Source organism: Eptesicus fuscus, chromosome 18, assembly GCF_027574615.1.
Source record: "Eptesicus fuscus isolate TK198812 chromosome 18, DD_ASM_mEF_20220401, whole genome shotgun sequence".
NCBI classification, from domain to species: Eukaryota; Metazoa; Chordata; class Mammalia; order Chiroptera; family Vespertilionidae; genus Eptesicus; species Eptesicus fuscus.
In genome coordinates this window covers 21,819,417-21,836,261 of record NC_072490.1, presented here as the reverse complement: position 1 = coordinate 21,836,261, position 16,845 = coordinate 21,819,417, and the positions used below count along the sequence as shown (strand labels likewise).

The window sequence follows — 16,845 nt, the reverse complement described above, 5'->3', positions numbered from 1 at the left end:
CCTATTTTAGTAATTGGTTGTATCTCCCTCAAAGTATTCAGTTAATCTAGAAGACTATGCTGATATAATTTTATGCAAAGTAATGCATAATTTTTAAGTTTTTCTAAATTCGTGGTGCTTTTAATTTTTAAAAAGTGTTTGTGTTATCTCTATTTTTCTCCCTGAATACAATTGCTAAAAGTTTAATTATTTTACCTTTTTTGGTTTTATTGATCATACTTTTTTAGACTTTGTTTTTTATTTTATTTATTTTACTTCCATTTCTGTATCCTTTTAGTTTACTCTTATTTGGATTTCTAGTTATAAAATATGATATTTATTTTGTGACTTGAAAAGTTCTACATATTTTACATTTTAAATATCTTTTGTGTCATGTGTTGGATATTTATATGTGATATCTTTTATGATGCATGCACGTTAAGTATTCATTTTCCTCTGATCCATCTTTGATCATATCTATTGGGTTTGGATATCAAATATTTGGTAACATTATTTCTTTTTAAACACAATATTCACTTATTTCCAAAAGTCTATTAATTTTGTTCACTAATTTCTTTTAAAATGAAGTTATATAAAAACTTTGGGGAAAATCCAAATGCTTAGAATTTGAAGTAGAGGGAAGATTTTTTTCACCCATATGACCTACTTTTTGGAATCTTTTTGAAGTTGTCTTTGCAGAATAAAATCAATTGTTGTGAATATTCCATAAGCATGTGAAACGAATGGACATTCTATGTTGGACATCACCATAGATATATGCCCATTAATTATTGATAATAAATAGTATTTAAATTCCCTATAATTTTATTTACTTATTGCCATGACAATCTACCAATTTCTAAGACAGGTTAAATTATTTCACTGTGATTTTGTTTTTGTTTTTCAATTTGATTTGGGTTTCTAATGATTTTCTGCTTTCAAAATTATATAATTCAGAGCATATGAACTCATTTTTTACATGTTCTTATAGTTCTTTAATATGGGTTTCTTAAAAGCCATATTGAACCAGAAGTCTGGATTAATATTTAAATGGAACACATGTTCTAATATGTAAAAGATATATTATTAAAGTATTTTACAACGTAAAAGAGAGGACATGAGGGGAAGTGGAAAGGAAATGTAACCTAAAATAACGGGAGAGGGAGCATTTTCCAATGTATATCTCTTTTGAAGCAAGGAGTAAAATGGGAGAAGAAAAGACCACAAAGGAAACAATTCCTGTTTAGGAGATAAGATCCATTTTGACTCAACAGGTAGCACAGATAAGTAAAAATATCTAAGAAGAATATACTTTCTAGTTGTCTACTATAGTGAGGTGGGAAAAACATGAGCTTTCAAATAAAATCAGTAAGGATTCCAAATCAGCCTTCCCACTTTAAATTTTGGCAAATTATACAATTTCTATGACCTTTAGTTTGCTTTTTCATAAATGGAAAAACTAATGCCTATCAAAGTGAGAATTAAATGAGAATGAAGACAAAGTTCCTAGGCTAATACCTAGAACATATTGGGGGCTAAGGGAATATTGCCAATACATGATGCTTTGTTGAAAAGTCCTAACTCACTGGAGTATAAACATTACATTTAATTTTTTTCTGGAAATTATCCTCAGTATTGCTCAATAACTTAAATTGCTTATTTAACACTCCTGCTTAATAACATACCTAGTACCTCCTCCCCTAATATGTTACCAATTTACCTATAATTTTTTACCTGATGGTAATCTCCAAAACATTGAAATCTTCACCTTCTTCCTGTTAGTTCACTACTATTTCCTTTTTTCTTTACCTTAGCTTTCATGGTTCATAATTTTAGTCTTGTTTGCATATACCCTAAACTCTTACACCTCTGTATTTTTTCTTTATCCATCTAGCAAAGCTGTAAACACATAACCAACTATCTATTTTCTCTGGCTTGCACACAAGTTGCTAAGGATTGCTCGTATAAAACCTACACTAGGACAGATGGGAACCCCCTCTAAATTTATTATTTGCAGTCTCAAATAGGGCAGTCAAATTCCCCAACAAATCTATCACTTTCGCTCCAGGGCTTGACAGCCCATCCCCTACAACAGATGTTTCATGCATTCCTTATTGTCTTCAAACCACCAACTCCTAGTAATTAAATCCTCATTCTTAGCATTTGACATTTGACTTCACCTCCAAAGTCAATGGGAAAGAGAGGAAGAGAGGGAGAGAGGGAGAGAGCGAGAGCGAGAGAGCGAGAGCGAGAGCGAGAGAGAGAGGAGAGAGAGGGAAGGGGAGGGGAGGAGAGGAGAGGGAAGAAGGGAGGATCCAAAGGAGGGAGGGAGGGAGGGAGGGAGGGAGGGAGGGAGGGAGGCAGGGAGGCAGGGAGGGAGGGAGGGAGGGAGGGAGAAGGAAAAGAGGAAGGAAATCCATTAGTCATACATCTTAAGCAATTGATGGTCCACCCTCACCACCATCACCAACCCAAAGAGATTAGTCAGGTTCCACTGTTCAATGGTTCAATACCACTCTAGTCTTGTCCCTTTTTTGCTGTGAAATACTTTATAATAAAAAAATATAATATATATATAATATGAAAATATTATTACAAATCCCCATACACCAAAATCCAGTTTAAGGAATAGAATTCTACTAATGCTGTTTAGTAAGAAACATGGTGGCCCAGCTAGACTATATTTTCCAGTCTCTCTGTAGGTGGCTGTAGTCATGTGAGTATGCATAATTTTACAGCATATCTATTTCCCTAAAAAATATGTTCTTTAGTTTTAGTTTTGCATGTGTGTGAACATTATAAAAATGTTGCCATTTTGTCTGTGTTCTATTTCTTTTGTAATCAATATTATGTTTCTGAGGTATTTCTATGCTAATATTTCATTCATTTTCCATTTATTCCCATGAGTCCAGTTTAATAGAAGTTGTAATAGCCCATATCATGACTATACCAGCATTTATGCATTCTTTTGTTTATGGACAATTGGCTAGTTTCACACATGAATATACATGTATATTGCCTATGTGTATACATTTATGTGTTTGTGTATGTGTGCAAATTACAAATATTGCTGTCATAAATTTTTTGTACCTACATATTTTTTAAAATGAGCTGTTTTCTATTTGTAATATTTTTAGTTAGGATCCATCAACCCAGGACCACTTTCACTTCTTTCCTCTGCTTGGGAGATTTTTAGATCACTAAGTGGAATGATTTTCAACCCCAATCTTGCATGAGTGTGTAAATTGTGACAAAAGTTTTTAAAGAAACATATTTTTATTCCATTTAGGTCCAAGACCAATACAGGTACTTTGACATTTCCCTTTGAGGGGCTCTTTTTAAGACTATCAAATTGCTGTTGTTGGATTTAGAAAATCTCAGCTATTAATTAGATTTCTCCACTGAGAAAGGAACTGGCTTATTGGCTGTCAGAAAACTAATCTGGTCCATTTTGTAGTTAATTTTGCAATTCCACCTGGTATTGTGATGCTCCCTCACACTGCATAAGCAGCTGCTGGCCGTTCCTACCACATTTCTATAGACATTGGCTTAAAATTCTGACTGTTTTCACATTTGCATATATTTAAAGTTACTCCCTGGTGGATTAATAATTACATTTTCAGACACAACTTATAAGAGTTCCTACAAACTAAAAAGTTGACCACATAAAGACATGATCCTACCTTCCAGCAGTACAATGAAATGTGCTTTGTTCAGCCAGGAGTTTCCAAAAATCTGCCCCTTTTGATGTGTGTTTTCTACCTTGTGTTTTCTAATCTGTTTTTAGTGATTCAAGTCTATAGAATATATCATGTTAAACACTCTTTCAATGTAAATTAGAAGGTGAATAATTAAAAACCGACAACCATGTAGCATCAGATTAGACTTTGGCAGTGAATAAAATATCCTGTTTTCCGGTCGTTAAAAGCATCCCAGGGTGAAGTGGGAATGGGGAATGATTAAATTCTTTGAAAGACTTGGAGTCCAAGCTCAGATAGGCAGGGACAGTGATACAAATTAGTCTATATGACATTCAATATGTATTGTTTCTACTCCTTACTAGCTGTGTGATCATATGATATTAAACCTTTCAATTCTCTCATCTGTAAATGGAGGATGACAATATTTATGAGGATTAATTGAAACAATAAATACTGAGGATCTAGAATAGGACCTGGCACACCGTAGCCATTGATAATAGTTATAGTCTATCCCCAAGGTAGCAACTAAACCAAATCATTTTTATGAAGGAGAGGACTCAAAGAGCCTTCATAATACTATGGAGATTTGATGATGAAGCTTAAAGAATAGTTTTTAATGTTTATATTTTGCAGTTATTGCAATAATTTACTTGTGATTAATTATATGTTTACCGACTGACTAAACAAAGACTAATGTTTCTTAATGTCATATAATTGATTGATTTCTTTATATTTGACAATAACCCTTTGGAAAAAAATAGAAAGACCCTACCTAATTTTACTGACATGGAGTCCAGTCAAATTAAATATTTAATTGCTGAAAATAAAAGTAGACATAAAGATGTTGGAAGAATGCATGCATATATTTTTAAAAATAATTTTTGAGTGAAGACAGTTTCGTTATGCAGGACATAATGTCTAGACACCTCAAATAGATTGATAAGTGGGACAACATAAAATTTTAAAGTGTTTATTTATACTGCATAAATTAAATCTAAACTCAGATAACAAAATGGGAACACTGGGCAGCATATACAGTATGACAAGAAAGTGGCAATTGGTACACTAAGAGCTCTTACAAAGCAATAGAAAAATACCAACTTAACTTCAAAATTGGCAAAAAAATATGAACAGACTTCATAAAAATAAATTCAAATAGACAATGAATATTTAAACGAAGGTTCACCCTCATTCATAATTTCAAAAATGCAAATTCAAACAATATGATGTTTTAAACTATCAAAATGTCAGGCAGCACTCATTTTATATTTCATAATTTAATGTACGTGTGGTAAAGCAGGCACATCCATTTACTCTGGCTTGGAATGTAAATTGCTAGAATGAAATTTGAAATACATATATCAAAATTTAAAATGAACATACCCACTCCTAGTCATTTATTTGCTGACACACCAATGCAAAGATCTATGCAAAGTGTTTAAGAACTTTTATTGCAGGATTAGCTATATAGTTTTTTGGTGTGTTTTTTAATACTGGGTAAATCTAAAAGTGCATGATAAGGAAATAGTAAAATAAATAAGGTAAGTTATATACTTATCATGGTATGTTCTTAGCTATTTAAAAATGTGAGAAGAACTACAAAGTGCATTTTGGAATAGTTTACTAGTTATTATAATGTGAAAAAATAATATGTAAGGATTTATTATAAACTTCCATTTATATAAAAATTATGTAAATGTAGATACGGATTATATATTAGATATTTTTAGGGGGGAAATAAAGAGAATCATATTGGGAGTAGAATTTTGGGTCTGAGTATGGAATAATAGGAAAAAAAGAGGTGAGAATATTTTATTTAATATTTTGATAGTTTTCTGAAACTATTTTTTTAAAGTTCCTCTATGCTCATGTATGTTGTACTTTTATTTTAAAAACTAATGCAATTATTATGCTCATTAAAATATATAAATTATAAAGGACTAAAATTTTAAATGTCAGTAGAAGCCTTGTGCTCTTGAAAGGGAGCTGTCTAAACTTGACATCCTTGAGATGAAATGATGCATTTATTGGTGCTTAATGAGTTTTATTTTCCCCTAGACAAAGCCAAAGGAAGATCAAGAGCAGGGACCCACTTCGACTCAGCCCGGAGACGGAGTCGAGCGGTCCTTTATCACATCTCTGGGCACCTGCAAAGAAGAGAAAAGAACAAATTGAAAATAAATAATGTAGGTGGATATGTGTGTACACTCTGAATGCTAGACTTTCCCCTGGTGGCAATGTTTGGTTCCCTAAAGAAAGGCTCCATTTACTCTTTTATTGGCTTTCCTAGATTTTTTTCCACTTTGGCTTGTGCTTTCCTATAAAGAACAAACTGGAAAAGGTCAGTAGTCATGAGGCATTTCTGTAATAAAAGTGCTTAATCATTGTGTTATCACAGCAGAGAGATTAGAATATTGCGGTCAGTACAATAGGATACTTGGGGCGCTGTAAATGGGGAGACACTGGCTATATTTTCTGGACAGGATGATGCAGCAAGTCATATTACACATTCATAGTCTGTTGGTTAAAATTTCTCAAATTAAATTTTAGTGGCATCTACTTTGCACTTTATCTAATTTCATGTACTGATTTTATCCAGGGGGACCATGAAAAAATCAAAATCATTACTCCTCTTTAAAAAATTATGTTTTATACAAAACACAGTTGGAAATTGCACACAGTAGAACATTGAATTTGAAATTACATGCCATACATTATTCAACTTTGTAAAAAGTTGCACTCTTAGTAAGTAACAGTTAGAGCTACTTTCTGAAACCTAGTGCTTATCTGTCAAACGCCATGGCAAATAACTGTGCCTGTAAAAGGTAATTCTACAGAGTTTTACATGACACATACCTGCCAGTATTTCACAATTGGCTCTTAGCACTAACAGACTTCACTGAGAATGCCAGAACTGTGTCTGTTTAGTTGTAGATACCCAAAGATAATTTTTCAAACGATGACAATGTTCTTAATTTACACTGTGGAATCTCTAGAGCACACACTTTTGGGGTGTGTCTGACTAGGGGTGGCAGGTATAAATACTAAGGGTCTAACTTGCCAGTGACATTAGAAAAAGTCACATCAAACAACCAGAACTATCAATCTAAGATCCAGAAGTTCTGGGAGTTAGGGGCACAAGAGGATTCTCTGGCATCTTACTTTGTACGGGGGAGCTCAAGACGACCTCATCTGACATACAAATGCTTTGATAAAACCGAGTCACTCATCAGACATACAAAATATCCACTTCTCTGAGTGTGACCAACACAGAAGGATGCATTTGCCCAGGTGTGGAGGGAGATCAGACAGCGAAATGCTGCAAACCTGGTTCTGCTTCAGTGTGACGCCCTCTGGAAGCCAGAACAAGCTCTTGGGGTCCATTTGTGCTCCAGGGCCATCGGCCATGCTGGCGCTGACCTGCCATGCACCACTGTTGAGAGTCAAACACTGTTGACCATATTTTGTCTTCTCTACAAGATTGTCTGGGGGTATAGGTGCCTCAGTGTCACATGGATTTCCTGAGAGTCTAGGGATAGACTTGAAACAGGGCACCCAACTTCATCTGTGGATCCTACTCGGGTTCCTATTTACATCTCCCTTCAGTTACCAAGTCAGCCTTAGCGACAGTAAACAAGTTCTGGGGAGAAACAAAGGTAACCACATCTGGTTTGATTCTATTCAAGTCACCCAGCAAAGCACCTAAACAAATATTAGCCTGAGATTCGGCAATGCTGAAAGCTGACACTGTCTTCTAGCCTTTCCCTGAGAATCATTTGAACATAGCAAGTAGTAGTGAGCTTTAAAATGCATTTGCTGAACATGCTGTTTTCCCCTTTAGAGTCAACAAAGTACAGAACACTACTTAAAAAACTCATTTTAAAAATCATAATTCCCACCACTTAGCTAATTAGCTAAATTGCCATTCATGTAAGAAGTACAGACATCAAGATAGAACATAAAAATAATACACAGTAATTAAGGACGTCTAATCCACAAGGTGATTTAACAACTCAGGTAACTCTTACTTCTGGAAGCAAAGTATAGAATCAGGAATGGCCCTGTTCATTATCTCCTTTCAAGGAGAGCAGGGTAGGCTAGCTAAAAGAGTAGGAAGTGAAAAGGAAGAAGAGGAAAAAAGATCTGGCCAGTTTATTAGCTAAACAATCAATCTTCGGGAAATCTTCGGCTATTCACACACACACTCACACAAAAAGACTTCTTAATATTTGTGTAGCTCTCCATTTCCAAGTTCCTTTTACATACATCATATTATTTGATTCTTACACTAAGCCAGTACCAGAGATGATGTTTATTAGTAATGTTTGAATGATGGAAAAGAACAACCTAGGGAGATCTCCAAAGTAGAGCAGTGGACGTGGGACCCAGCTGTGAATCCTCTGACTCAAAGGCCCTGTGCCTCTGGCCCTACCCTGCTGCCTCTCTGATGCAGTTCTGTGGACTAATAATATATGACCCAGCCACAGATAGAAGATCTCAGCAGGCCCTTAGCAAGGTTCCATCCCAATCAAGATGCAACACCTTTTAGTCACGGCTCTTACTCTGCCGGAAACATCCTGGAAAAGGTGTTTCATTTCTGCTCTCCTTGATTTGTTACTCCATGAAACAGCATTGGGATGATGCAAGTGTCTCCAGCATGAGCGCCTTGGGAGTTTGAAAGGAGGGAGCTTTAAATGGTCGAGTATTACCAGCAGGGTACTACTAATCGTCATCAAAGGGTACACTCCGCCAGGATTACTCTGCTTCAGTGTGACTCCCTCTGGAAGGAGGGAGTGTAGTGACGGCAGAAACATTTTCTTCTCTGTCTGCTCATTCAGAAGTTAGTTTTAAAGAAATACTGGAAAAAATAGTTTCGGAAACAGTTAGCTTAGTTAGATGTTAGCCTTAACCATTGTGTTTCAATAATTTATGGGGTACAGGTTAATTAGCTAAAACACCATTGGTACTAAAGAATAGGCTTCAAAATTAATAAACAATATTTGAGAATAGTTGGTTGTATTATCCTTTAGACAAACTCCATTATGTTTGAGGTTTACAAATAAGATCTTTTTCTCCCTACTTGCTAAAAGAATACTTTCCAATTATAAGAAATTTTCTTCCAAAAAGATTTTTGATAAAACTTAACAAATACAGTAGTGGATTTATTAAAAACTTAACAGAAGCACTATGTTTTTCACTCAGGTGATTGTGCCAAGATGTATACAGGATTTGAGTTTAAATCTAAACTCAAAGCTTAAATCTAACCTGAGATGTGTTAGATTGTCAGTATCTTTTAAAACCATTTTAACTAATACATTTTAAGTAGCCTATAAAAATAAAATCTTGTGATTTATTTTGTGATTTGTGGATATAACTAATACATTGCTGACCTTTTGCATCAGCATCACTTGTGATTCATATAATCAATATAATCCAAAGAAAATACTTTACTTCTTGGCTTTTCCTGACCCTCATTCCTAGGGTCGGCTTCTCCCACAAACAAGATAAATTTTTTTATTTCTGTAACACTATCGGAAAAGACTTACTTGCATAGAAATTGAGATAGTCCTTTATGGTTTATGGTAATGTCTGATTGTAGTAAATATTTTTAAAAGAATTCTAGTAGAAAGCTTCATGTCCTATTCTAAAGTAGATGCAGTGCTTCTCAACCTTGAGGAGAGTAATACGTATGGAGCCTAACTCTCTCCTCTGCACCAACCTAAGCTTTGAGAAGCCCAAGAGTTGTACTTCATTCTCCTCTTCTCAATTCTATGCCAAAATCTATCTTTGGAACCTGATCCTGGAAACTAGAGAATGAGATGAAGGAAAAAGGTCAAGTACCAATTATTCTCAATTTTAGACATATATTACTTATTAATTTTGAAGTGTATTCTTTAGTGCCAATGGTGTTTTAGTAGATGCAGTGGCAGATAGGCATCAAAAAACAACCTGAAAGTGATGAAGCAGTTTCTCGCCATGAAACCCTGACAATATGAACTTCCTGTGTGGGTTAAGTAAGAATATTAACAGGATGTAAAAACATGTTTTAGGGTTGCCTACCAAGAAAAGATGCAAGATAAAGGGTGCCTTAATATTAAGGTAGTAGAAATATTTCATTGCTGATAGTTACCACTAAAGAGCTGAGTGTTCCGATCACTCTGAACCTTTCTTGAGTTCTCAAGCGTTTCAGGGCTCCCTGAACAAAATACATTAATTGGTTCTTTCCTCAATGACTGAAATAAGAAAACACATTGTGACCCTGTAAGTAACATGTATTCCAGAACTTTTAACTGTTCCGTTCATTCAACTTCACTTTGACATTTCAGTTTCCATTACCAATCTTGTATTTCTCATTAATTGAGGTTAAAGCGAGGTCGACAAGTATCTGGTCATAGGCTTGTCAAACTTCCACACATGCTATTGTTGCACCTCCCTTTGTCTCATAGCAATAAGGAGAGCTGTTCATCAATTCTGACTGCTTTCAAAGTGAAGTGCTTTTGCAGCTGTGAAAACTCCAGCTATTCTTCCGCATTTAGTCAGCTGCACGGTGAACATTGCCTTTCTCCTCCCATGATTTGAATAGTAACTCTAAAGTGATCATTTCTCCCTTTCCACCTTAACCAGAGCTAGCTAGTGTCAAAATGAATCCATATCAATCAAGGTTATGAAATCTGGGTTCCCAACTTGAAACTTCACCAAAAAAACACAATGCAAAAATGCAAGTAGTTAGCAGAACTGGGTTATATTTTGAAAGAAAGGTACACAGCTGTTTAAAATAGAATGTTGATCATATTATCTCTATCTAGAGGGGGAAATTGTATCTTCGTTATCATTAGGAGAATTTCAGGTCCAATATATTCTTTAGCTAATGACTATCACCTCAAATTATAATTATATGCAATGATCCCATGACAATAGGAATATAAGTGTATCTTTGTGTTTAAAATGTTGTAGGATTATATTTACAACTGCGGAAGTTATAGGTGACATTTTAGGTAATGATCTTTTCATTTTTAATGAACAAAATCTGGATTGCTCAGTTAACATTCATGACTAAACTCTGCATATTTCTATTACCTATAACAAAGATATCTGCTCAGTTTTAGTATATACATCTCTACTTTTTGCATCACCAACTTTTAAAATCAACTTGTCAGATAGACTGACATTGTATGTGTAAATGATCCTCCTCACAGACATGTGTCTAAGGCTGTGTGATCCTGGTTTCTAATGTTGTGTCTCCCTTCTCTTCTTTTTGTCTTTATCCACAGAATGTTTTTGTAGATAAACCAGCGTTTCCAGAGTATAAAGTTTCCGATGCAAAAAAGTCCAAATTCATACTTTTGCATTTTAGCACTTTTAAAGCCGGCTGGGACTGGCTTATTCTCTTGGCGACGTTTTATGTTGCCGTGACCGTACCTTACAACGTTTGCTTTATTGGCAACGACGACCTGTCCACGACTCGGAGCACAACAGTCAGCGACATTGCAGTGGAGATTCTTTTTATTATAGGTAAGAACCAGCGCCTGCTTTCCTAGGAGATTTGCATAGGGGAAGCAAGTGTGTTCCAGACTTCTCTGACACAAATTTGAACTAAGAACCATTTGCATGGGCACGGCTCGGCCTCTGATGCAAATTTTGGAGATGCACATATTTGAATGTCTGAAAATTACCTCTTCCTTCCAACTTTCTCTCTATTCCTTTATTGCAAACCAATATGAACCCATGCTTTGTGCTTTCATCTTTATTTTGTCAAAAATGGGCTTAAAAAAAAAAAAAGACTTTGTGGCTGTTGTGTTTGTACTCACCCATCCATCATGATCTTAATTAACTGTGTCAGAGGTGGGGCTTGGCAAGAACTCATCAGTGGTGTTCTGATAATGGTCCAGTCCTGGGCATGGTTCTCCATGCCCTTCCATGTTCTCTCGGCACATTGATGGTGGTCGCAATAAGAGACCTGGTTGCAGAAGCAGAGGATTACATAAATCAGGAGGAGCAGTGAGTATCTGATTTTAACTAAAAAAGGCCACCAGGGATGTTTGCTAAGAGTATTTATGTCTAGAATATTGGGAATGTCAGGTGAAGCTGCATCTCTTCACTCTTATAAGCCTTTTCCTACATTCTATGCCTTAAATCTTTGTCTTGTTTAGACCAAAGCCTAGCTCTTGCTTGCTCATTCTTAGGCAAATTCTAGATCTCTGCTATGGCTTGGACTAACTCCCTGTGGAGTTCCCTGTACCTTTAATTCATTCCTATGGAGTTCTTGGCCTTCATTAGCAACCTTATACTACTTCTCTACCTCATCATGGTGATAGAGGGCAATGTCCTTATTGTAAATATAAGAGAATGTTTGGAAATATTTTCAGACAGTTTGTGAACAAAGAGATGAGAAATGGATTTTAAAGTTCAAAGGAAAGGAAATGAGGCAGATCAAAACCTTGTTTCAATAGTGGTGGTACTCTCCATGGAGCTGGTAAAGCTTTGGGAGAGGGGGTCTTCCAACTGAATGAGCGTGTTTGTTCTGGATGAGTTTGTATGACCTATGTGTGGCGTTGGTGTCACTATTAGCATTGCATCTGCTGGACATGCCCCTCAGAGCTATCTTAGTACCCCTGCCCCACCCCAAAAACATTGGCTGTGGTATGTTTATGCCACTAGATGGCACTGTTGTCTAGTTGGGTAGCTTGGGAAGGCTACAGATCCAAGGAAACTTTAATTTTTTTAACTTAACCTATGCATTATTGGAAAGGTGTAATGGTAAAGGGATATTAAATCACTATTAAATGGCAAATAACAACATTCTAGTTTGTAAAGGAATTTAAAATGGAAATTGTAATCATATTGGTTGTGTCCATGTACCAATCCATTGTGGTTTTAGACCCTTTTATTTGTTAACTTTTAATGTCTTTTTCCACCCAAGACATACACACAAATGAGCACTCTAAATGCCCTGGTCAAAGTACTCAAGAACTTGAGAGGTCATTTAACATGTATAAGCTTGAGAATATCCTTAACAAATATTTTATATAATTATTATTACTATTATATAACCTTGCTTATAGGAACAAGGTTACATCCTGAACTTGCTTTTCCACTATTTCTGGTTCTTAGATATTTGAAATTCCAAGGGCTTAGAAGCCATTTCTGATACTACATGCTCATTGGCAGATGATGACATGTTTATACTCAGAATTGACACTTGTGAGAAATATATTTTATTTTATTTGTTTTGGGTTGCTTTCCTCTGTTAAAGCAATAGAGTCTGGCTTGCCCCCCATAGTTGCCTCTAAATCTTCTGTATTCTTTCTTTATGCCATTTCAACTGTGTTTCAGGGAGCAAGATGTTGCTCTAGGAAGACAATACAGTAGTCTCTCCTTATCTGCAGTTTCTCTTCCCATGGTTTCAGCTATCTGTGGTCAACCACAGTCTAAAAATATTAAATGGAAAATTCCAGAAATAAACAATTTATACGTTTTAAATATAGTGCCATTCTGAGTAGCATGATGAAATCTTGCAACATCCTGCGCCACTCTGGACGTGAATCATCCCTTTGTCCTTCATTTCCAGGATGTATACACACCTGCCCATTAGTCACTTAGTAGCCATCTTGGTTGTCAGATGGACTGTCTGTCATGGTATCTCAGGGCTTGTGTTCAAGTTGGGAGGTAATATATTTCTTTTGGAGAGTCACAATGAACTTTATAGCATTATAAATCCTCTGAGAAATCCAGTGGTCAAGAAATCTTTTTAACTGTGATTAATACAGCACCTTCTATAGCTTTTTTTTTTACCTCAGAACTCGCTTCTTCCCAGACTACTTGGTAACACTCTTTTGGGAAAACTGAGTTTAAAACATTCTTCCCTGATAGATTCACTATAAAGAGGTATCTGAATATAATTATGCTAGTCAAAATATAAATATGAATCATGAGCTTGAATCTCTATTCTCTTCCCCTTAAAATGAATTTTTTGTAAGCTATATTCTTTTTTTAAAATATATTTTTTATTGACTTCAGAGAGGAAGGGAGAGGGAGATAGAAACATCGAGCCCGCAACCCAGGCATGTGCCCTTGACTGGAATCGAACCCAGAACCCTTCAGTCTGTAGATGGACATGCTATTCACTCAGCCAAACCGGCTTAGGGCCATCTTAGTTCTTTAGAATCAATAGGACACAAGGGTTGGCTTTAAGTTACAAAATAGTTATAAAATTACTTTTAGTTTAAAAACCATTCTACATAACTTAGCTGTTGATTCAAAACCTTAGGGAAACTTAAAATGAGAAGTGAACTACCAGTGATTTATAGAACCTAATCGTTCTTACTTTACAGGTGGGAAACTGAGCCCTAGCAATATGCCCAAGGCCCCATAGCTAACTGATGGCAGATTCAGGTTTCCTAGCTGTTGGAAAAGGTTTCGTAAGAGTTTATAATCAATATGATTCCATTTTCTGAGAAATTCCACTCAACTTAATTTCTTTTATTGAAAGCAATGAGGCAGAAAATGAGAGAAAGAGGTGCCAACTTCTCTTTCTTCCATTATGCAGAAATTAATAGCTTGAATCTCTGAAATCTTGGTACTTAAAACTGTAGTATACCCATAGATCCAACAATCACTTCCCCCATTTCCTTGTTAAAAACCCAAAGAACCCAGTTTTGTGCAGGAAGTAGTATGCCCAGACAGACACAGAGACTGGATTATGAGTATTCTAAGCCAGTGGTAATTCCCTTCCCTTTAGCCAATTTCAGGAGTAGGGGTAAAGGTGTGGCCAATTCTGTCCAATAAGATATAAAAAGATCATTTCTGAAGGCTTCTTGGAAATAATTTTTCCCCTGATCAAAGAGAATCATGTGAGGGAAAAATATTTGTGTTCCTACTCCTTTTCCCCCTGGGGTTTGATATGATGGGAGGATATAAAGTGTGTAACTCCTGCAGCCATCCTTAATCAACATTCCAGAAGCATGTGGGTTTGACTTTAATTCGTTAATCAGCACTACCATCATTTAGTGTTTCTTTAGTGCTTTTAGGTCACAATTTACAAGTGATTTTACCCCAACTAAGGAACAGAATTCTTATAAATGCAGTACTTCTTTTTTCTTAATACATTTTTATTGATTTCAGAGAGGAAGGGAGAGGAAGAGGTAGAAACATTAATGATGAGAGAGAATCATTGATTGGCTGCCTCCTGCACGCCCCCTACTGGGGATAAGCCCACAATCCGGGCATGTGCCCTTGACCAAAATCGAACCTGGGACCTTCAGTCTGCAGGTGGATGCTCTACCCACTGAGCCAAACCAGCTAGGGCTGAATGCAGTATATCTTATGAGCATATGTCTAAATTTTTGTCATTTCTGATTATTTTATTCCTTTCTCCTTTTGTCTGTAATACTTTATTAACCAATGCTTTTTATCCATTTATATGTCAACAAATTTTGCTATTTCAGAGTTTATTTCTTCTCATTTCATTTTTAATATAACCTTGTGACATAATCAGGTATATCTATTCATACTTAGGAGGGAAAGGGGGGAAAACAGAAAGCTATTAATTTATCCACGACCTAGCTAACTACTGACCAAGCTAGGACTACAGCCCTAAACCTATTTGTAAAATGGGCAAAATAGTATCAATCTTGTGAGGATTTAATAAAGTAATTTTATTTAAAAAAATAATCTCACTCACTGTTTAATCAGTGACAATGAGTATTGTCAATAAAGTTACCAAGCCCGTATCTCTACGGTTTTAATATCCACTATTTTCAGAAAATCAGCCCTCTTTAATTCATACTGAAAATCCAACTTGAACACAAGCCCTGAGATACCACGACAGTCCATCTGATAACCAAGAACATTCCAATTCCCTCAGCTTTCAGGAACACAAGTGTCTGGGGACTCATTTACCACTTAAAGGATCTGAGGCTTTTACAGCTACTTCTACAGACTTGCCTCAGCATTCTTTTAGAAAAGCCCAAAGTAGATCTTACATCTACTCTAGTCCTGCATCCTTTATTTGCAGCACTTTGTGATCTGGTGTGCATTAAATGATCCCAAATAACATTCTAGGCAATTATTCCAGTGTCTTCTCCCATCCAGTCTTCCATCACCACTTCTAGGAACAAGGAAATAAGCTGATCTGCATTTCAACTCCTCCCCTTTTTTCTTCCCAGCCCTGATGAGGCCTAAAAGGCACAAGCTGGGCTTCCAGTAACAGTCTAGAAGGAATTCATTACCTAAAGTTTTAATCACCAGCTTCAGAGTAACTGGGACTTGTCTCTAGTCAACAACTTCATAATTTTCCTGAATCTGTGTTCAATTTCTAATAGTTATTTTTTAAAATACATGTTTGTATTGTAAATCTTTCCCCATATCCCGTATAAATATGCCTTTTCCCACTTAACATAGAACTGAGAAATAATGTTCTTATACTATTCAACTCCAGTTCAAAAACTCTCCAATAGAAATCCAAGGTTCAAAAGAAATTCTTTCATTCTTTCAGCATTCTTTTTTTCTTTTAATATTTTTATTGATTTCAGAGAGGAAGGGAGAGGAGGAGAGAGATAGAAACATCAATGATGAGAGGGACTCATCGATTGGCTGCCTCCTGCACGCCCCCACTGGGGATCAAGCCTGCAACCCAGACATGTGCCCTGACTGGGAATCGAGCCCAGGACCTTTTGGTCCATGGGACGACACTCAATCCACTGAGCCACCACAGCCGGGCCTTTCAACATTCTTGAGTGTCTTTTTCTGTTAGGGTAAAATATATAAATCTCACTGGAATGTGAAAGAGTATAGACATTTTATTATACGAGAAAACCTGAACTTATAGTCATTTTCCTGAGATGTGCAAACCAAGACATGTCCTTTTCCCCCTTAGATAAATGACTAAAATTAAAGATAAAAACTTGGATACTGGAAAGAAAGACTTCTAACGAGAAATAGGGTTGAAATTTCATGATGATGATGAGGGACTTAAAATAAATTTTACTGCTGCATGGTTTGAGCATTCTAGTATTCCTGGACTACATATTTAGAAGTGTTGATTGGTTAGAATTCATTTATCTCTTAGTGTTTGAGTCCCTCCCTCCCTCCCTTTCTTTCTCATTCTCATCCTTTTTTTTTTTTTCCTAACTCTCATAATCACAGTCTCTCTCCTACTCTTTCTCTG

General features: G+C 36.0%; 1 protein-coding gene across 1 annotated transcript in view; it reads left to right on the top strand.

Annotated features, from left to right (window-relative positions):
• Window positions 1-16,845, top strand: part of KCNH8 (potassium voltage-gated channel subfamily H member 8) — a 285,990-nt gene that overhangs the window by 154,717 nt on the left and 114,428 nt on the right. Inside the window, exons 4-5 of the mRNA XM_008153463.3 lie at window positions 5,739-5,866; window positions 10,952-11,192. Of these exons, the coding sequence (XP_008151685.1) occupies window positions 5,739-5,866; window positions 10,952-11,192 (369 nt within the window). The remainder of the gene's footprint in view (window positions 1-5,738; window positions 5,867-10,951; window positions 11,193-16,845) is intronic.